Genomic DNA, 22,644 nt, shown 5'->3' on the forward strand with positions numbered 1-22,644 from the left:
ATCTTTGATTTCTTACTGGATTGCAGCACTTTACAGTGAAACGTCTCACACACACAGACAGAAGAGCAGAATATCAGTGTGAAACTGATTAAACTCACATTAAACATTCATTTCTGCTGCTGGAGCTCAAATGAACACAATCTGGACAGTGCACTAAATGCAGTAGTGTTTGCTCTGCATGTCATTTCATATGCACGGAAACTATCTTATAGTTTACTTTATTATTCAACTTTTAGATTTTTTAATTTCAGGACAGACAAAAACAAAACTCCTTTTCTAAATTAAATGTCAGTTTAATAGTGTAAGATGAAGTGATGTAGAATTGAAATGACAATAATTCAGTATATAGTTGTGAAGTTTGTGTTGCTTGAGAACGTTATTAAAATCTTGACATTCTTTTGTAGGAAAACCGTTCTGAACTGTTCTCGGATCAGAGTTTCTGCTGAAACACTGCGATTATATGCAATAATAGTTTATAAAACTTAAATGTAAAGACTGTGATGGAAAACTAAAATTAGATACAGTAAAATCACATTCACAATCGTAACATGAGCTGTGATTGGGCGCAGGAAAATCACATGACTGATATTCAGTATAACAGCACGATTGTGTGTGAGATATTGCTTTTATACAACATTTTATAAACATGATGTTAATATCCAGTATCTTACATTTTAAATGACTTTTATATATATATAGAGAGAGAGAGAGAGAGAGAGAGAGAGAGAGAGAGAGAACTATATTTAAACTAAAGGTCAAAGATCAAAAGCTGCATGCTTTTAACACTAAATGCACTTTAAAACAGTGTTTAAAAAATACACTATTTTTGTCCCTTTTGGCATTCCATAGATCAAAGCACATTGTGTGGAACTGACAGATTTGAAACCTAATATAGATTTGTTTTTTTAGGGTGTTTTAATTGAGTTTTGAAAATATCAGGCTGTAAATAGGCTTTAAAAGGTGCTTATCAGAAAAGAAAAATAGTCTTAATAAAAGCGTTTTGAAATGTCTTGCCTCATGACGTAAAGTTTGGCAATTCTTCGGGCACATCTGTATATATTGATCTTTGTTTTTAGGGTTATATATCTTGATATTTGGTGCTTACTGCATCTGGATGGACCAACTCTCATCACACTTTCCAATTTCTCACCAAGTCGGGCATTTTGACCATTCACTGTTTTGACTCTTCTCATTCACGTGCCAACAACAGCGCTGAAGACAATAGCCCAGAGACTCGAAAACGCCCTCTATTGCCCCAGACCATCAGGAACGCCACCAGCACTGAATATCAGCTCGCTTCTGCTCCTCTAATCTGATTGGACAAGCGGCCTTCGGACGGTTGTATAAAAGCCAGAGTGAACTTCTACATGTGCTGTTAATTGTTGGATAACAGCCTAAACGCTTTTAATCCCGTAGTGTGTCTGCAGGAGCATTTAACAGTCAGTCGACATTATTCTGAGATTTGTTTTACACACACATGCAGAACCGCACAAAAACTTGTTCTAAGAAACGATGGTACTCACTGTTACTTACTTGAAAGGCTTCTCCCCCGTGTGCGTGCGGATGTGGTTGTTTAGGGTCGTGGCGCCGGCGAAGGCTCGGCCGCAGTAGCCGCACTTGAAGGGCCGGTCGCTGGAGTGGGTCACCACGTGATTCCGCAGCTCCGACGGCTGAGAGAACGACTGAGAACAGTGTCCACACTGATACGGTCTGCAGACACAGAGAAACACACGGGATGTCCCAATGCGGTTACCATGCTAGCGTGACCCTCATCAACAACAGGGCGAGAACACATCTGGGTCATCTATCAATGTTTCCACCGGGTCAGCTGCAGATCCCGTTCGAGGGCGTGAGTGCAGCACGTTAACGATCAGGTTAATTATGAGTTAAGTGCCAGTTAATCACGGAGGGCTGGAAAGAAATTGCTCATGTATTGACAATCAGAAACAATAACGGAAAGCACTTAGAGGCATAATTAGATGAATTGACATTTCAAGGCTATTAATAATCTCATTACTCATTTGCGTGAAAGAGAAAAAACAGTCCAGCAGAAAATTGACATTCTGTGTATCTCAGCGAGTATTGATGCTGACTATCACATCTGGAGTCGTGAGTTTGAATCCAGGGCGTGCTGATTGACTCCAGTCAGGTCTCCTTAGCAACCAAATTTGCCCGGTTGCTAGGGAGGGTAGAGTCACATGGGGTAACCTCCTCGTGGTCACTATAATCTGGTTCTCGCTCTCGGTGGGGCGTGTGGTGAGTTGTGCCGCGGAGAATAGCGGGAAGCCTCCACACGCGCTACGTCTCCACGGTAACGCGCTCAAGTCATGTGATAAGATGGGCGGATTGATGTCTCAGACGCGGAGGCAACTGAGATTCATCCTCCGTCACCTGGATTGAGTCACTACGCCACCACGAGGACTTGGAGCGCATTGGGAATTGGGCGTTACAAATTTACTGGTCAGAATCATTCAGTCGCCTACAGCTTGCTCACTGGGGTTATTAATACAATTATCATTTAATTATTTTTAAACACTATTAAAAATCGTATTTTATCTAAATTACACAATGATGATTAATCGACGTTATAGACATTACAGTTCTTATCGTCTGTTAATGCTGATATTCTGTAAAGCTGCTTTGAAACGATGTGTTGTGAAAGGCGCTATACAAATAAAATTGACTTGAAAGAGATGATCGTGGCAAATATTAGTATTTTTTTAATTCATTCAAAATTTGCCGAACCGCGACGCAGTTTTGACGTGTCATCCTCGACTGCTACGAGGCAGCAGCGCCCGCGGGAATGCGTGATATTTCATTATTAAAAGCAAATCATTTTATTTATGTGCCGTTTGCACAATGTTTCTGATATCAGCAGGACAATCAATCAGTTTTGACGTAATATTTGTGATGCGTTCTGTTTGATCCTTCACTGTTCGTTTTCAGTGCTCCTGAAATGCTTCTGTTTCGCAGGATTTGGTGTAAATGAGGAAAAACACAGTTACATTAAGACTGTTTGACTTGGGATAATACACATCCTTTAAACTCACTCGCGACGAAACTCTCGCACTCATCACAAACCGCAAATTCAAAATAAATGTATTCTTTAGTAAAAGAGTGCATGAAAATGACAAACAACCATTAATCATTGACAATAAAGAAAATGATTCCATGCAGAAATGAATGCAATGGACAAGATACATTCTATTTAAAAAAAACAAATATTAAAAATACAATTAGTGTTTTTAATCAATTTGAAAGACTTTGATCATTAATCGAACAAAACTATGACTAAAATAATATTTTTGTTCCATATATTTCAGTCTGAATCGTCCCTTAACAGCTCTAACTTCAAGTATTTTCCTTGACTGCGCTTTGGGATATTCTTTGTAGTTTCTAATTGACTCTTTGTGCATGTAGTAAACTAAAACATTGACAAGCCCAATATGAATTTATTCTTATTGATATTATGCATCAGAGCCCTTTGGTAGGACCACACAATTATTAGCAGTAAAATTGTGATTACAGCATGTGCAATTTTATTAAATATATTTTACTTGAAATTCTGTAAAGTTTAATTCACGATTCTGATTGGTTCACATCTTTTGCACATTGAAAATATCTCACCAATCAGAACACAGTGCACATAAATTGGGAATTTTTGCAAATAAATTGTATTTCCCTCTTTAAATGCACTTTTGAACTCTTAAGTTTAATTGCAATGTTGGTAAATTCACCAACTTTTTGTCCATATTGCACAGTCCTACACTTTAGTGGTGTCTGCTGTAGGTTACTTGTGATATTTTATATAAAATGCACATTGTGAACAGCTGCACATTATTCATGCTAGTGCCCAATAGGTGGTGGGTATGTGCACATGCATTGGTGCAGTTGTGTGAATGAGGACGAGGTGGGAGGAGGGGCCTCTGGAAGCTCCTGGAGGAGGGGCCTCTGGAAGCTCCTAGCCTAGGGGCCGGTGTAGACTTTAATCCTGCCCTGGTCAGCAGAATAATTATGTATTTATTTTTCGTTCATGCATCTCCAGATTATATGTACCAAATTTCTTGCAAATCAGACAACTGTCCTATGAAGACTTTAAAAATGAGGTTTTGATTTTAGTCTGTACGCTTCCAGAATTTCAGCATCTTTGGTGTTTATTCCAGAGCTTTGCAGATGTTCATTTCAGATATCCAAACATTAGTTATAGGCATTGCACTGACTCTGTACCGCTGCTCCCTATATGCATATTACACGGTCTGTGTAGGGCACCAGAAACTCCACCGGCTGACCTTACTCGCACGTTATACGTTATTCAAGGACCCGTTAGCAGTCGTGGAACACAGACGATCGAATCTTTCACACTACGCCTCGCTTCATACCATGTGACCCCACATTTGATTTTCCACCATTGAAAATAATGGGTAAAACTGAATTTTTTTTGTATTGAGTAACATTTTAGGCCTTAAAATGAATATGCAAAAAGGAATGTTTGTTCTGAACCATTATCTAAAAGGATATTATGATATCTTTAATACTTCTGGAGTTACAGGCACTCCAAGTTTAGAAAAACAACCCAAAAACTCTTTTCTCCAATATTTGGACTCCCCATAAGAATAACGACCTTCGGCTCTCACTTGAACGCTTGGCAGTTGAGTGTGAAGCGGCTGGGATGAGGATTATCACCTCTAAATCTGAGGCCATGGTTCTCAGCAGGAAACCGATGGAGTGCGTACTCCAGGTAGGGAAGGAGGTATTGCCCCAAGTGAAGGAGTTCAAGTATCTCGGGGTCTTGTTCACGAGTGAGGGGACAATGGAGCGGGAGGTTGGCCAGAGAATCGGGACAGCGGGGCGGTATTGCACTCGCTCTATCGCACCGTCGTCACGAAAAGAGAGCTGAGCCGGAAGGCAAAGCTCTCGATCTACCGGTCAATTTTCGTTCCTACCCTCACCTATGGTCATGAAGGCTGGGTCATGACCGAAAGAACTAGGTCACGAGTACAAGTGGCCGAAATGGGCTTCCTCAGAAGGGTGGCGGGCTTCTCCCTTAGAGATAGGGTGAGGAGCTCAGTCATCCGTGAGGAGCTCGGAGTAGAGCCGCTGATCCTTTAGCGTCGAAAGGAGTCAGTTGAGGTGGTTTGGGCATCTGGTAAGGATGCCCCCTGGGTGCCTCCCTAGGGAGGTGTTTCAGGCACGTCCAGCTGGGAGGAGGCCTCGGGGAAGACCCAGGATTAGGTGGAGAGATTACATCTCCACACTGGCCTGGGAACGCCTCGGGGTCCCCCAGTCAGAGCTGGTTAATGTGGCTCGGGATAGGGAAGTTTGGCGCCCCCTGCTGGAGCTGCCGCCCCCGCGACCTGACTTCGGACAAGCGGTTGAAGATGGATGGATAAAATAATTGCACTGTAAATAGGTTTAGGGTTAATTTTTCTTTGATCATCATTTATGTTTATCTTCGTAAAAGACTGGAGTGGTGGTGGTGTAGTGGACTAAAGCACATAACTGTAATCAGAAGGTTGCTGGTTTGATCCCCACAGTCACCACCATTGTGTCCTTGAGTAAGACACTTAACTCCAGGTTACTCCGGGGGGATTGTCCCTGTAATAAGTGCACTGTGGGCTAAAGTACATAACTGGTACTCAGGAGGTCACTGGTTTGATCCCCACAGTCACCACCATTGTGTCCTTGAGTAAGACACTTAACTCCAGGTTACTCCGGGGGGATTGTCCCTGTAATAAGTGCACTGTGGGCTAAAGCACATAACTGGTAATCAGGAGGTTGCTGGTTTGATCCCCACAGTCACCACCATTGTGTCCTTGAGTAAGACACTTAACTCCAGGTTGTTCCGGGGGGATTGTCCCTGTAATAAGTGCTCTGTAAGTCACTTTGGATAAAAGCGTCTGCCAAATGCATAAATATAAATGTAAATGTAAAATATAAAATAAAATAAAACATTTCAGCCGTGCAAGTTTGACATGGAAAAACCCCAAAAATGCACGTCTGTTATGGGAGAAATAAAATGCATAATTACAAATAAATAAATACAATTGTTCTTGGCACAACAAGAGCCTTTAACGCCAGTATTCACTGTAATCACACAATCATAGGGCTGGAGATGCAGTGAATATGTTGACATGATGGAGTATTGTGGAGTATTAACTACAGCAGCACTGGTGATTAATGTCCAGTTATTGTTTATTACTGCAGTGAACCACTACAAGAACATAAATAAACTCTCTGGACCTCCAGTAAAGTCCAGCGGCACCTCCAGCAACCGAAACCTTCTGCAACAGAACTATATTAAACACCAAGACTTCTACATTTAATCTGATCAAATAATAATAAGAGTAATAATAATGTTTCCCAACACTACAAGCACAGCAGATATCTATATCTCATATTTTATGTAAAGAGAATATTTATTTGAGCTTGTTAGAGGCATTATTTTGTTATTCACTGCTCAATATTGTAATAAATTGCTTGTTTGGGGGCTCGACTCGTTTACGAAGCCCAGCAGAATTATGACATCATAATGATTGATGTGCTCAAACAAAAAGCAGAAAAACAGCTCGAGTCCAGACGAGACGTCAGCAAAACACATCAGCGATGATCAGATCATTTATCCGCTCTAAAATGCAGTTATAAACTAAACATCAATACGTTGGTCTAAGCCAAAGGCCGTAAAGAATACGTGAGCTCATTTGAAACCGATTCAGTGAGTCAAACAGCCGGCGATCTCAGATTCCCTTGTTCAGCTGAATTTGATCTGCACCTCACGGTCATAAAGTTGAATATTGACAAAGCCTCACATTGACTTCATCTGCTCGGGAATCCCACAAACATTTTTCTTCTCTATGAATATTAGTTTATTGAATAAGTGGCATGTGTTTTCCTCTACATCACCTTTGCCGTGTGGATTTCTGTGAGACTTCAGTGGCTGATTTATAGGTTTATATGCACCAGAGAAAATAGAGCTAAGCAGAAAATCTCCAATACCGCCTCTGCTGTATTTAGTTAGGTTTAGAGATGTTGCACTCCACGTTTAGGCCCTAAAAGCATGCTGGTTAGTGAGACAAAACTCCAGATCCACATGGGAAATTCCTACTTAAATGCCACATACGGAATTGAGCAGCATTTATTCTGCCCTCCAGTTTTAGTCACCTGTAGCCCGAAGTATACTTCAATTTTGCAAGAACGGCAGGCATGTGTGTACAGAGCAACGGACATACATTTCATCATCAGCAGAGTGCTTGAGCGCTGAACGAGTGCATACAAAAAACCAGACTCGCTGTGGGGGCCAGTTCCCCTCTAACTAAAAGTAATATTTACATTATATTCATGATGTTAGTCAAAGTCATGGTTTAAAATGATTAAACTAAGTAAGGGTTAAGGGTCAGTGTTTAAACATCGATTGTGTTTGAACGGTAAGATTAATGATTAATGTCTTTGAAGTCCATCCTGGATTAACTGCAGAAGTTCACATAGATGCAATTGTCCTTGTTAATTGGCTGAGGAAGGGTTTAATTGATAGTCTGTATATTCCATTATAAGAGTGTAGTCCATCATTAGATCGAGGTGATGCAGGCAGAGATCAGTGAGGAGCATCACGGTTCAACCGGCAGGTCATTTCAGTGAGGTTCGATTGGGTCCATCCTAAGTCCAAGGTTCAGACAGTAGCATATGAAGTATCTGATGTCTTACAGATGGAGTTGGCATCAGTTCATCCCCTAAAGTCCATCATAATAGACTGAAGTGATGTTTGGCACCTGCTGTAGTTTGTCGTCATCACTCAGCGACACATTGCAGTGGAGTCCGACACCAAGCAGGGATGGAGCTGGATCTGGCCTGCTCTGGTAACATCGGGCTATGAATCCCAAGGTTGAGACAGGGAAACAAATAGAATAATATGAGTATAAATGCCATTCAATGTATTTCATATTTATAGATCATGATAGATGTTTCTGGTTCAGGCAGACCCAACTAAAGCAATCTAATTGTGAGTTGATGGCTAAATGATGTGTATACCTGGCTAAATAGACCTAAACATGCTAATGCAAGTCCACAAATGGCAACATAATTCTCCAGCCTATTCAAGAGAATGTCGTGATCGAAGAGTTTAGTTGTTATTGGATCCAACATACATGTTGTGGCTTTTGATGTCTCGAGAACTCTTCATGATCTATGACAGTGAAGGATTGAAGTTGCTCGTGAGGAAAATAATGAGACACTGTTTTCGGAGGTGTTGTGACTGTTGATTGCATAATTCCAATTTAATTTTTTTTATAATTTCAATTTTATCAGTAAGTAAATTCATGAAGTCATTACTCTTGTGCTCTGATGGAATATCTGGTTCAGTCGAGGCTTTATTCCTAACCAATTTAGCCACAGTACTGATTAAACACCTAGAATTATTGTGGTTATTTTGTATGAGTTTGCTAATATATCAGATTTAGTCTGTAGCTATACCTCTAATTTTGCACTCTATTTTCTGAGCTGCTCTCTTGAGAGCATGAGTGTGATCATTGTACCATGGTGCAGGGCTTATTTTTTAATCGAAGGGAGGCGACACTATCAAGAGTGCTGGAGAAGACTGTATTTATTTTTTGATTACATCAAGTTCTTCTAGACTTTGTGGCTTACTGAGTATGTGAGACAATTCTGGAATATTATTAGTGGTCGAAAGAATAGCTCTACCTGAATGAAAGTGTGGTGTAGATTGATTAACATTAGCTGATTGTAGCATACAAGAGACGAGGACATGATCCGAGATGTTATCGCTGTGCTGTATAATTTCTATATTATCAACATCAATTCTAAAAATGACAGAATTAAATCTAGCGTATTTACATTTATGCCTTTGGCAGACACTTCTATCCAACGTGACTTACAGTGCAGTTATTACAAGGACAATCCCCCCGGAGCAACCTGGAGTTAAGTGTCTTACTCAAGGACAAAATGGTGGTGACTGTGGGGATCAAACCAGCAACTTTCTGATTAACAGTTATGTGCTTTAGCCCACTACGCCGCCACCACTCCATAGCGTATAATTATGGCGACATTTTATGTTACATTTTGTCTGACTCCTAGAGAGTTGACAATATCGGTAAATGCTAATCCCAATGTATCATTTTCATTATCTATGTGAATGTTGAAGTCACCAACAATTAAAGCGATATCTACAGTATCTACTAGATCTGATAGAATATTTGCTAATTCACCAATGAAATCAGAATATGGCCCAGGTGATCTATATATATAGTAACAAGGGCAAATGATGATGCATTATTAGTTAAAAAGACTTACATTTATATCCTGTCCACCTGAGTAACACCAAAAACTTCACTGTAAAATGTAGCAACACCTTCTCTTCTACTCTTCAGACGAGGCTCATGTTTATAACAATAACCAGGGGGAGTAGATTCATTTAAACTGAAATCTGGCTTATACTGGATTAATATATTAATTTACAATTAGTGCTTTGGTAGAAAGAGATCTAATGTTTAGTTGTCCTACCTTTTATATGATGTTTATCTAAAAAAAAAAAGTTTGAACTTAATCAAAATGATTTAGTGAGAGTTTTGTGTTTGGTAGTTTGGGGAACAGACACAGTCTCTATGAGATATCAAAGTGATACAGTCTCTATGTGTTGTATTTTATGTGACCTGTGTGATGTCTGAAGGCAGCTAGCAGATGCTCGGATTAGCCAATATGTTTACTTCCTGACCTGGGCCCCAGTTAGTCAAATACTATCATTATAAAGACTATGAGCCAAAATACTAGAGAGGAGAGTGGCACCTTCCCTGTAGGGATGAGGTCCGTCTCTCTTTAGCAGGTTAGGTCTACCCCAAAAACTCTTGACAACCACTCAGACATCCAGCCATTCAGTGACACTAATCTACTATAATCCTCATCACCACAATGAGCATAGAGGGGACCAGAGCATATTACAGTGTCTGACATCATTTTTGCAAGTTCACACACCTCTTTAACATTATCTCTAGTGATCTCCGAATGGTGAAGCCAGACATCATTAGTTCCGACATGAAGAACCATTTTAGAAAATCTACATTTAGCATTAGCCAGCACTTGTGAATTTGATCTGATGTCAGACGCTCGAGCCCCTGAAATGCATTTAACAATGATGGCTGGAATCTCTATTTCCACTTTCCTTGTAAAAGAATCACTAATAACAAGGGCTCTTTCGACATGATTCTCAGTGGGTGCATTACTGAGTGGGGAGAATCGATTGGAAACCCTAACAGGAATGAGAGAGTGGTGTTGCTTTGCTGAGTGAGTATGCCATCGAGACATCACCCAAATGCCCTGCTGTGTGGGCTCTTCAGTAGGAACCAATGTGTGTGTGTTGCTCGCTGTTCTACCCGCATCCAAAACAGCATCTACTGGATTCTCTTTCTCACTGACCTCCACTAGCGTTCGGATGCATTCCTCTAACTCATAAACCTTCTCTGTCAGCCTGACTAATTCCTTACATTTATCTCTCACTGCTGACGGAAGTCGCTATAGTAAACATGTGGCATGCAATGCATGAAGAAATAACCTGAGTGGATGCCATTACTTACCGCAATTGTTTGTTGTTGTGGAAGTTCTTGAGCGTCAAAGGTTTGAGATCGATGAGGTTCCTAATCAGCAGATGTTTGAGATTGATGCAATAATCCATGTAAAATACAGTGAAGAAAATGAATGCACACAGTCGAGATGCGAAATGTAGACAAGCGGGAAAAAGAAAAGAAGAAACGGGTGAACACTGTAAAATACACACAATTGAAACTGTAGAAATGCGGAAAAAAACAAAGCGCATGGTAAAATGCCAAAGGATAAAAGATGAACATGAATATGCAAGAATAAGCAATGCTAAGCAGGCTAGCCAGCTACAAACACAGACTTGTGCAAGTGCCAGCAGCAACCAGAACAGGAAGTGTTAGCAATACAGTCTTCTCTAGCACTCTTGATAGTGTCGCCTCCCTTTGATTAAAGAAATAAGCCCTGCACCATGGTACAATGATCACACTTTATCGGAAAATGGAGCACAAGTGGAAGAATACAAAATTACAGGTATTTTGCGGTGCATGGACAGATAGTGTCGGTAGATACAGACAGGCACTCAAAGCTGCCAGGTCAGCATATTTTAGTAAACTCATAGAATATAACCACAATAATTCTAGGTGTTTATTCAGTACTGTGGCTAAACTGGTTAGGAATAAAGCCTCAACAGAACCAGATATTCTGTCTCAGCACAAGAGTAATGACTTCATGAATTACTTTACTGATACAATTTAAATAATCAGAAATTAAATTGGAATTATGCAATCATCTGTCACAGCACCTCAGAAAATAGTCTCATTATTTTCCTCATGAGCAGATTCAATCCTTCGCTGTGATAGGTCATGTAGAGCTAGCAAAATCTATTGAAACATCAAAAGCAACAACATGTATGATAGATCCAATACCAACTAAGCTCTTAAAAGAGGTTCCCTGTAATCTCAGAACCTCTTCTTAATATTATTAAGTCCTCGATATCCTTAGGGCATGTCACAAGAAACTTTAGAAGCCACAGCTTGATCCTGGAGAATTGACTAATTATAGACCAATTTCAAATCTACAATTTATGTCAAAAATACTAGAAAAGGTAGTATCCTCCCAACTATGTTCATGTCAAGAAATTGAATATATGAAGAATTTCAGTCAGGATTTAGACCATCACAGTACAGAGACTGCACTTATCAGAGTTACAAATGACTTGCTCTTATCATCTGATCGCGGCTGAATTTCTCTTCTAGTGCTTTTAGATCTTAGTGCTGCATTCAACACGATAGATCACGACATTCTCTTGAATAGGCTGGAGAATTATGTTGGCATTTGTGGACTTGCATTAGCATGGTTTAGGTCATATTTAGCAGAATGCTTCCACTTTGTCTGTGTAAATGAGGAATTGTCAAATCAAACAAAAGTAAAGTATGGAGTGCCACAGGGATCAGTTTTAGGGCCTCTGTGTTTCTCCTTATAAATGCTTCCCCTGGGAGATATTATCAGGGAATGTGGAATGCGTTTCCACTGTTATGCCGACAATACCCAACTTTATATTTCTTCAAAGCCCAACAAAATTTCACAATTCTCCTTGAGTGTATGTGTATCAATGAAATCAAAGATTGGATGGCCAGACATTTCCTTCTACTCAATTCCGACAAAACAGAGGTACTAATTATTGGACCAAAAACCTCACAGCTATATCAAAATCCACAAGAGGAGGAAGATCATTTTCCTATTTGGCTCCTAATCTATGGAATAGTCTCCCTAACACTGTTCAGGACTCAGACACACTCCCTCAGTTTAAGTTTAGACTAAAGACTCTATTTATCCAGAAATACACAATTTATCCATCAACTCACAATTAGGCTGCTTTAGTTAGATCTGCCGGAACCAGAAACATCTATCATGATCTATAACTATGTATACAATTTTATGTAATCTATGGTAATATTATTCTGTTTGTTTCCATGTCACAACCTCGGGATTCATATCCCAATGTTACCAGAACAGGCTGGATTCAGCTCCATTCCTGCTTGGTGTCGGACTCCACTGCTACGAGTCTCTGGTGCCAAACATCACTTCAGTCTATTACGAAAGACTTCAGAGGATGAACTGATGCCAACTCCAACAATAAGACATGGGATTCTTCATATGCCACTGCCTGAACCTTGGACTCAGGATTGACTATACCGAACCTCACCGAAATTAACGGTTGGAGATGGCATCATTTCATCCTGTGGACTTCACAGAGGATCAACTGATGCTAACTCCAACTGTAAGACACATGAGAGTGGTCTAAAGCACATAACTGTTAATCAGAAGGTTGCTGGTTTGATACCCACAGTCACCACCATTGTGTCCTTGAGTAAGACACTTAACTCCAGGTTGCTCCGGGGGGATTGTCCCTGTAATGCCCCCGCAGTGAGTCCGGTTTAGGGTTAGGGTGGGGTTAGCCAGAGGGGAACGGGCCCCCGCAGTGAGTCTGGTTTAGGGTTAGGGTGGGGTTAGCCAGAGGGGAACGGGCCCCCGCAGTGAGTCCGGTTTAGGGTTAGGGTGGGGTTAGCCAGAGGGGAACGGGCCCCCGCAGTGAGTCCGGTTTAGGGTTAGGGTGGGGTTAGCCAGAGGGGAACGGGCCCCCGCAGTGAGTCCGGTTTAGGGTTAGGGTGGGGTTAGCCAGAGGGGAACGGGCCCCCGCAGTGTGTCCGGTTTAGGGTTAGGGTGGGGTTAGCCAGAGGGGAACGGGCCCCCGCAGTGAGTCCGGTTTAGGGTTAGGGTGGGGTTAGCCAGAGGGGAACGGGTCCCCGCAGTGAGTCCGGTTTAGGGTTAGGGTGGGGTTAGCCAGAGGGGAACGGGCCCCCGCAGTGAGTCCGGTTTAGGGTTAGGGTGGGGTTAGCCAGAGGGGAACGGGCCCCCGCAGTGAGTCCGGTTTAGGGTTAGGGTGGGGTTAGCCAGAGGGGAACGGGCCCCCGCAGTGAGTCCGGTTTAGGGTTAGGGTGGGGTTAGCCAGAGGGGAACTGGCCCCCACAGTGAGTCTGGTTTAGGGTTAGGGTGGGGTTAGTCAGAGGGGAACTGGCCCCCACAGTGAGTCTGGTTTAGGGTTAGGGTGGGGTTAGCCAGAGGGGAACTGGCCCCCACAGTGAGTCCGGTTTCTCCCAAGATTATTTTTCTCCATTAATCAACATCTTATGGAGTTTTTTGTTCCTCGCCACAGTCGCCTTCAGCTGCTCACTGGGGTTATTAATACAATTATTATTATTATAATTATTACAATGATAACTAAGACTTTTATTATATTATATACTTTATAATAAAGTGATTGCTGTTGAAGCACCTCTAGTGTTAATTTCACCATGAAACTGCTGCGATATGTACAATGAGCCACGTGAAAAATATTTTTCTGGAAACGTAGGTATAGTAACGTGATCCTATGAGACCAGGTTTGGTCAACAAAGAATGATGTTTGGAGTTCAGTTCATTCTAGAGATGAAGCTGGACTGTCAAAGCTCATGTTTTTCACCAGAAGCATTAATTCAATCGCATGACTTAGTTCTTGAGTGAAGATGCAAGTTGGTCACTGCTTCACTTAAACCACACTGAATATTATATGAGATTGCTAGATCAACATCAACTTCAATGTTCTAGAAAGAACCCCCCATCATCACCGGTCACAAAGTTACAACAACACAGAGCTGCGCAGAAACCGACATGCCATGTCAACGGGCAGTTCCAATCATGCACGCTTCATGAAAATGATATCATAACTGCAGCCACATTGGTTTATCTGTGACACTTCTGTGCCGTATGGACTTCAATAGACAGCAAAGAGCATTTCTGGCATTTAAAGAAACAGTTTGATTAAATTTCAGGCGTGTTAAACATGTCTCTAACAAAGTAAAGATCTGGAAATGCTTCTATGTCATATAGATTTGTGAGGTCAGTCATTGTGCAGGATTTGTTTGATCTGTTTCATGGCTAGAGGTGTTGTCGCCGTATCTCACCTGTCAGGGTTCTGCGTGCACACGTGCATCTGCAGTAGAATGCGTTGCGTGAAGGTTTTGAAGCACTGGCCGCATTTCCACAGATGCCAGTCGCTGAACTCTGAACTCAGCTGACTGGTGGACGTGGGGCTCGCCAGCACGCGCTGGTTTTTGGAGCTCATCTGGTTTAAGCCGGACTCGTTGTGGATGCTCTTGTCCAGGAGGGAGAAGCTCCGTGAGCAGGACGACTGAGGGAACACCATTGAACGTGGCAGAACCAGCGAGGAGGATTTGGGACTCTTACTGAAGGGGTGAAGAGTTTCCTGACAGCTCATCGCCTCCATTACAGTAGACGGCACGTTCACTGTTACACAAACACAAGTCAGAGAGAATATGAACTCATCATGCAGACTAACACAACATGCCAATCACCGATGAGAATAGAATTGTCACCGAAGTATCAGTGAAACCGATTGAATTAACGATCATTATAGACACAAACACCACAGTGAAATCTCTACAGCACGTTACATGAAGACAAGAATCCCTGTTTTAAAAGATTGCATAAAATTAGTGCTCAAAGTTTATTTTATGTAGATGCTAAAATATGAATGGTAAAAAAGAGCTTTTTGAAGAAAGATGGGAACCGTTTAATTTAGTCTATGCAATTAAATAGTGGTGGTGGTGTAGTGGGCCAAAGCACATAACTGGTAATCAGAAGGTTGCTGGTTTGATCCCCACAGTCACCACCATTGTGTCCTTGAGTAAGACACTTAACTCCAGGTTGCTCCGGGGGGATTGTCCCTGTAATAAGTGCTCTGTAAGTCACTTTGGATGGTGATGGTGTAGTGGGCTAAAGCACATAACTGGTAATCAGAAGGTTGCTGGTTCGATCCCCACAGCCACCACCATTGTGTGCTTGAGTAAGACACTTAACTCCAGGTTGCTCCGGGGGGATTGTCCCTGTAATAAGTGCACTGTAAGTCCCTTTGGATAAAAGCGTCTGCCAAATGCATAAATGTAAATAATAAGGAAAAAAAAAGTGAGCAGTCAAATGGAATTGTTTAACTATGTCCTTTATTTTTATTGATTTATTTTGTTCTCTCTTTCCTTTGTTTACATTTCTATGCACATATGATTCAAATTGAGTGAGGTATATGCACTTATATTTATTTATTATAACGTTGTTATTATTAATTTATGTGCAGAATAATTAATAGATTTGATTCGAAATATTATGTAATGTAATAATATAATATAATAATATTGTAATATGTATTATAAAATAAAACAACAATAACAAGAAAATGAAGAGACCCCCTCATTGCTCTTCAGTAGCTTTAATATATATTATTGTATTATTCAGTCGTTTGTTGCATTTCATGACTTGTTTCAGTTTTTGAGAACACTTTCCTTCATTTGCATCTTCATTCTGTTGTTTTTGTCATTTGTTCTTGTGAGAATCATCAAATTGCACATTATATCTGAAATACAGTGTACCCAAATGAATCGGGACTACAGACTGAAAACAACGCTAAAGCAAAATAATAATGGTACTAATTATATAACTGTGGATAACTAAATAAATGCACTTAAAACCGCTTCCAATATTGATTGTTATTGATGTCAAAGGCCGAGCGTCCAATCAAACGACAGTATTTTGGCACTTGGTAGAAGTTGGTCAACATGGACAGATTGTGTGACAAACTCATTTGCCTTAAAAGGACAGTGCACCCAAAAATATTGATCTTTTTAACACCAAAAGTGATCGTGTCCCTTCAGAAGACATTAATTTAACCGCTGGAGTCGTATGGATGATGTTTATAATTCAAATTCAAAATGCTTTATTGGCATGACTGTACATATTACAATATTGCCAAAGCTTGGAACACATAGAATAATTATAAAGACATCAAAATAATAAAGTATATAACTTAAATTTAAATGTACAAATTAAATTCATTGTACAAATTAACAGAGTAACAGATTACAATATCTGTGAACATCGATACCACAGTGTTTTAACACATATATACACACACACACACACATTACGGAGGGTCACTGTGGTGGACAGTAGGGAAACACACTGAGGTCAGACACACACACACACACACACACACACACACACACACACACACACACATACATTACGGAGGGTCACTGTGGTGGACAGTAGGGAAACACACTGAGGTCAGACACACACACACACACACACACACACACACACACACACATACATTACGGAGGGTCACTGTGGTGGACAGTAGGAAAACACACTGAGGTCAGACACACACACACACACACACACACATACATTCACCTGCTGTCTCTCAGGCTGTGGCACACACACACACACACACACACACACACACACACACACCTGCTGTCTCTCAGGCTGTGGCACACACACACACACACACACACACACACACACACACACATTCACCTGCTGTCTCTCAGGCTGTGGCACACACACACACACACACACACACACACACACACACGTATCTGGCAGCCAGTGCTGCTGTCTGTCCCTCTCCTAGTAAGGTCTTTATCTGATCTATTTCAGTCATGGCTGTAAAGTCCTGTATTAAGTCAGTGAGTTTGTTGAAGTACAGTTCTCTGACTGAGCTGTATTTGTGACAGTGAAGGAGGAAGTGTGTCTCTGTCTCGATCGCTCCTGTCCTACACTGAACACACACCCTTTGCTCTCTCCAGCTCTTTCTGTGTCTGCCGGTCTCGATGGCGAGACTGTGTTCACTCAGTCTGTACTTGCTCAGGATCCGTCTCTGCTTTGTGTCTCTCACACTCTGGAGATATTCTGCCAATTCATAATTTGATTTCAAAGTTCGATAGAATTGTAATTTACTTTGTGTTTTAGTTTCCTGATCCCAATGTTCCAGATATGTATTTTTAGACTGTTTGATAATTTGGTTTATTCTGATGTGTGTGTGAGAAGCAGTGCTGGTCTGAGACTGGTTAGAGTTAGTGGGGTTAGTGAGTCTCAGGACCAGCTGACTGAGGAGACTCTTTTCGGGGTTCAGTTCTTGGGTTTGTAGTGCTTTAAAATGTAGCGTTTCTGTGGGACTTGATTTTAGATGCATCCAGAATTTGAGGGATCTTTTTTGCATATTAACAATCAATGGGAATCGGCCTAATTCTGCCCTACATGCATTATTGGGTGTTTTCCTTTGTAGTTTTAGAATCATTCTGCAGAACTCTGTGTGTAGGGCTTCTGTTGGATGTCTGTCCCATCTAGTGTAGCTCTGATCACTGAGTGGACCCCAAACCTCACTTCCATACAGCACTATGGGCTGAATTACACTATCAAAGATCTTACACCAGATTGGAATTGGTAATTCAGTGTTTTGGAATTTCTTCTTAATTGCATATAGAGCTGTTCGAGCTTTATCTCTTAGAGCATTCACTGCCACACTGAAACTCCCCGATGCAGTGATGACCAGGCCGAGGTAAGTGTACTGCATAGTGTGCTCTAGGCCGGTGCTGCCTAGAGAGAACTGGTGTCTGTGTTCCTGACATCTGGGCTTTTTCTGAAAGACCATAATGTTGGTCTTTGTGAGGTTGACTGCCAGGGCCCAGTTCTGGCAGTAGTTCTGCAGCAGGTCCAGGTGCTGCTGTAGTCCCTGTGCAGTGGGTGACAGCAGCACCAGGTCGTCTGCGTACAGCAGGAGCTTGATGCTCCTGTCCTGCAGAGTGAGTCCAGGGCCTGTAGACTGCTCCAACTGCACCGCTAGTTCATTAATGTAGATGTTGAACAGCGTTGGACTCAGACTACAGCCCTGCCGCACTCCTCTCTTCTGGGTGAAGAATTCTGTATGTTTGTTGCCAATTCGTATTGCACAGTTGTTGTTCGAATATATTGATTTTATAATGTCATAGACTTTACCCCCTACACCACTTTGTAAAAGTTTGTAATATAATCCGTTGTGCCAAATAGAATCAAATGCTTTTTTGAAATCGACAAAGCATGCAAATATTTTTCCGTTTTTGGTCTGTTTTACGTGTTTATGGATTAGGGTGTGTAGGGTGTAAATGTGGTCAGTAGTTCTGTGATTTGGAACGAAGCCAATCTGACTCTTGCTCAGGACATTGTGTTCGTTAAGGAAGCTTACAATTCTATTGTTTAAAATACTGCTAATATGTTTATACTGACTGTCTGTGATTTTTGGAGCTTAAAAGAGAAATCTCCATTCACTTGCATTTTAAGGACCGACTGAGCTGAGATATTGTACTATTGTTCTTCATTAGTGTTCTGCTGAAGAAAGAAAGTCACACATCTGGGGTATCATGAGGGAGAGTATTGGGGAACTATTCTATTAACAATAAACAATGTTACAATGTTGCAATGTTACATTTGCTCATGTGTTGTTACTGATCAGATTGCTATCCCATTAAATAAACACGTTCTATGTTCAACGTGTCTCTCCCAGACGGATATAAATCCAATCTTTAATTCCCGCGCTACATGCAAATAAGACGAGTTTACTTTCGTGATTATGCTAATGCAAGCGGATTTAAACGACGTGACTTTGCCTCGTGCACAGGTTAGGTTAAGGTTACCCGATCCCTAATATTTCTATTGTTACTCTGAAGATGAACTCACTTGTACTAGAGTTAATATGAAACTGTGCATTCAGTACGGCAGAGAAACTCTTCTATACAGTCAAACCTCAGACCACATTCTTCATCACGCAACACGCTGTGCACATAAACATCACGTTACCCGCCTGTAAGACGAGACATGTGGGAGACCGACAGACCTTTCTGATTTAATAAAGCGGCCGCGTTGAATGCAATAAAACATGAAGTGTGCGTCACATGTTTGATCGTTGCTGAGCATCAGGACATTGAAGACAGATTCAACTGAATGTTACACTATGAAGATTTCAGCCCACGTGTGGAGCGATGCACGGAGAGGAGATTTCAGGAGACGGGAAGAAAGTCACTGTTTACCTTTTTGATGTTAGTGTGACAACTAACCTGCTCACATAACCAGCTGGTCAACAGCATGTGTGGTTCTGTGGATGTTGGAGAGCTGGTACCCCCCCCAAACTTCTTACAGTAACAAATGTAACCAGCAAAACGTCTTTAGTCTGTGAATAAGCCTTGATGTTTTTTGCCAAGTTCAGCATTTTGCTGATCCACCAGCACTAAACCAGCCTGGACCAGCAATAAACCAGCCTGGACCAGCACTAAACCAGCCTGAACCAGCATGGAAATTTAGATTATGACTGGCAAAGGCCCTGGGGCCAATTATGGGGGCCCTTTGAGATAATTGGTCCCAGGGCCTTTGCAAGTCATAATCTGTCCCTGATGCCTTCCCTGAATTTCCATGCTGGTCCAGGCTGGTTTAGTGCTGGTCCAGGCTGGTTTATTGCTGGTACAGGCTGGTTTATTGCTGGTCCAGGCTGGTTTATTGCTGGTCCAGGCTGGTTTAGTGCTGGTTTATTACTGGTCCAGGCTGGTTTAGGGCTGGTCCAGGCTGGTTTAGTGCTGGTGCAACTGGTGGATCAGCAAAAATCTGAACTTGGCACAAAACATCAAGGTTTATGCCCAAAAGGGTTTTCGGGGGGTCACCAAACTATATCACCCAGCCTTAAAACCCAGGGCACCCATGGGCAGTCAAGGGCCCCTAGGCACTGGCCCCATTGGCCCGGTCGGGTCCGTCCCTGGTCGGCAGTTGTGTTTTTCAGAAATGTCTTTCTTTTCTACAACAGCAGTTTTTCATATTCACTGCTTCACCATAATAGAATGCAACTGCTTTATTAACTGTGCGCAACATAAACACACTCAAACAGGACAAACAACAAACATCACGATTTCACTGTGAAAGTTTCCCCCACGTTTAGAAGAGTTTGATGCACTAAACACTCCAAATAAATGTCATGAATGAAATGCATTTTAACAAGAGCTTTTAGTTTGGGACAGTTTTACTCCAGTGTTCCTCGAGCAGTTGCACCGTTCTCCTCGCAGCACATCCATCAAATCACACGACACACTTTAGTTTGGAGTGAGAGAGACTTCTCTAAACACAACACAACCAGACTGAAGTCATAAAAGCGGTCTCGTGTAAACACGGATCTGTCAGACGCCGTCTCAACTCCAGGATTTCTACTGGACAGAAATAAGACGGAACAGTGTGGTGCATGTGCGGGTTTATATTGGGAAAATAAATGATACAGATGCACTGCAGATTGTTTCATGAATTCCTGGGAAAGTAAAATACGGTTGACCTAATACACACCAGCGCCGCTGCCAAACATCCAAATCTGTGATGTGGGTGAAAACTGACACAAAGCCAGTGAAGAACGATCATGAAGTTTCGATATTCAAATATGTACAGTCCTGGAAACGGAAAACTAGCGCTGACCAAACATTATGACAAACAGCTGTGATGCATGTGTGAAATATCATAAACACACACATGCATCACTGATTCAACCTTTGACCTGTTTCACAGACTTTACTGCATGTTAGTGGTCACGTGTGTGTACTGAAAGCATCAATGCATCTTAAATATGTAAATGTAAACAGATAGAAAGAGACTCTTACAGTTTTCGTCTTGTGCGACGCACTGCAGCGGGATCCCGAAGAAAGACGTGTAACTGTCGTTATACCAAACCAGCAGTTCAGATCCGCGAGGAATATCAGAACACGCCCGGTAGAATATACATGATCTGAAATACAAGCACACACACGGAGAACATTAAAACTGTGACATGTGACATGGATACAATGACAGAAAAATAACTCTTTTATTCCCTTCAGAAAAACAAACGAGAAGAAAAAGCATCTCGTGTTTCATGAATAGAATGACATCTGCAGGTTGGCACCAAAAAATGTAAATAAAAATGGGGTCACTGTGTATGATAGCTCATATCTTAAATATGCATAACGTACCCTGTTCTCACCTCACGTACCCCGTTCTCACCTCACGTACCCCCGTTGTCACCTCACGTACCCCCGTTGTCACCTCACATACCCCCGTTGTCACCTCACGTACCCCCGTTGTCACCTCACGTACCCCCGTTGTCACCTCATGTGTCCCCGTTGTCACCTCACATACCCCCGTTGTCACCTCACGTACCCCCGTTGTCACCTCATGTGTCCCCGTTGTCACCTCACGTACCCCCGTTGTCACCTCATGTGTCCCCGTTGTCACCTCACGTACCCCCGTTGTCACCTCACATACCCCCGTTGTCACCTCACGTACCCCCGTTGTCACCTCACGTACCCCCGTTGTCACCTCACATACCCCCGTTGTCACCTCACATACCCCGTTGTCACCTCACGTACCCCGTTGTCACCTCACGTACCCCCGTTGTCACCTCACATATCCCGTTGTCACCTCACGTACCCGTTGTCACCTCACGCACTCCCCGTTGTCACCTCACGTACCCCGTTCTCACCTCCACGTACCCCGTTGTCACCTCACGTACCCCGTTGTCACCTCACGTACCCCCGTTGTCACCTCACGTACCCCCGTTCTCACCTCACATACCCCCGTTCTCACCTCACGTACCCCCGTTGTCACCTCACGTACCCCCGTTGTCACCTCACATATCCCGTTGTCACCTCACATACCCCGTTCTCACCTCACGTACCCCGTTGTCACCTCACGTACCCCGTTGTCACCTCACATATCCCGTTGTCACCTCAAGTACCCCGTTGTCACCTCACGTACCCCCGTTGTCACCTCACGCTACTCCCGTTGTCACCTCACATATCCCGTTGTCACCTCACGCTACCCGTTGTCACCTCACGCACTGCCCCGTTGTCACCTCACGTACCCCGTTCTCACCTCACGTACCCCGTTGTCACCTCACGTACCCCGTTGTCACCTCACGTACCCCGTTGTCACCTCACGTACCCCGTTCTCACCTCACGTACCCCGTTGTCACCTCACGTACCCCCGTTCTCACCTCACATACCCCCGTTGTCACCTCACATACCCCCGTTGTCACCTCCACGTACCCCGTTGTCACCTCACGTACCCCGTTCTCACCTCACGTACCCGTTGTCACCTCCACGTACCCCGTTCTCACCTCACATACCCCCGTTCTCACCTCACATACCCCCGCTGTCACCTCACATACCC

General features: G+C 42.5%; 2 protein-coding genes across 2 annotated transcripts in view; both read right to left on the minus strand.

The window, feature by feature from the left end:
* LOC127630389 (uncharacterized) overlaps window positions 1-22,644 on the minus strand; it is a 320,692-nt gene that overhangs the window by 132,988 nt on the left and 165,060 nt on the right. The gene's annotated exons all lie outside the window — the stretch shown is intronic.
* Window positions 1-22,644, minus strand: part of prdm6 (PR domain containing 6) — a 50,128-nt gene that overhangs the window by 3,474 nt on the left and 24,010 nt on the right. The window contains exons 4-6 of the mRNA XM_052107826.1: window positions 21,099-21,223; window positions 14,544-14,886; window positions 1,534-1,710 (exon numbers count right to left, since the gene is read on the minus strand). Of these exons, the coding sequence (XP_051963786.1) occupies window positions 1,534-1,710; window positions 14,544-14,886; window positions 21,099-21,223 (645 nt within the window). The remainder of the gene's footprint in view (window positions 1-1,533; window positions 1,711-14,543; window positions 14,887-21,098; window positions 21,224-22,644) is intronic.

Source organism: Xyrauchen texanus, chromosome 37 (genome assembly GCF_025860055.1).
Source record: "Xyrauchen texanus isolate HMW12.3.18 chromosome 37, RBS_HiC_50CHRs, whole genome shotgun sequence".
NCBI lineage: Eukaryota > Metazoa > Chordata > Actinopteri > Cypriniformes > Catostomidae > Xyrauchen > Xyrauchen texanus.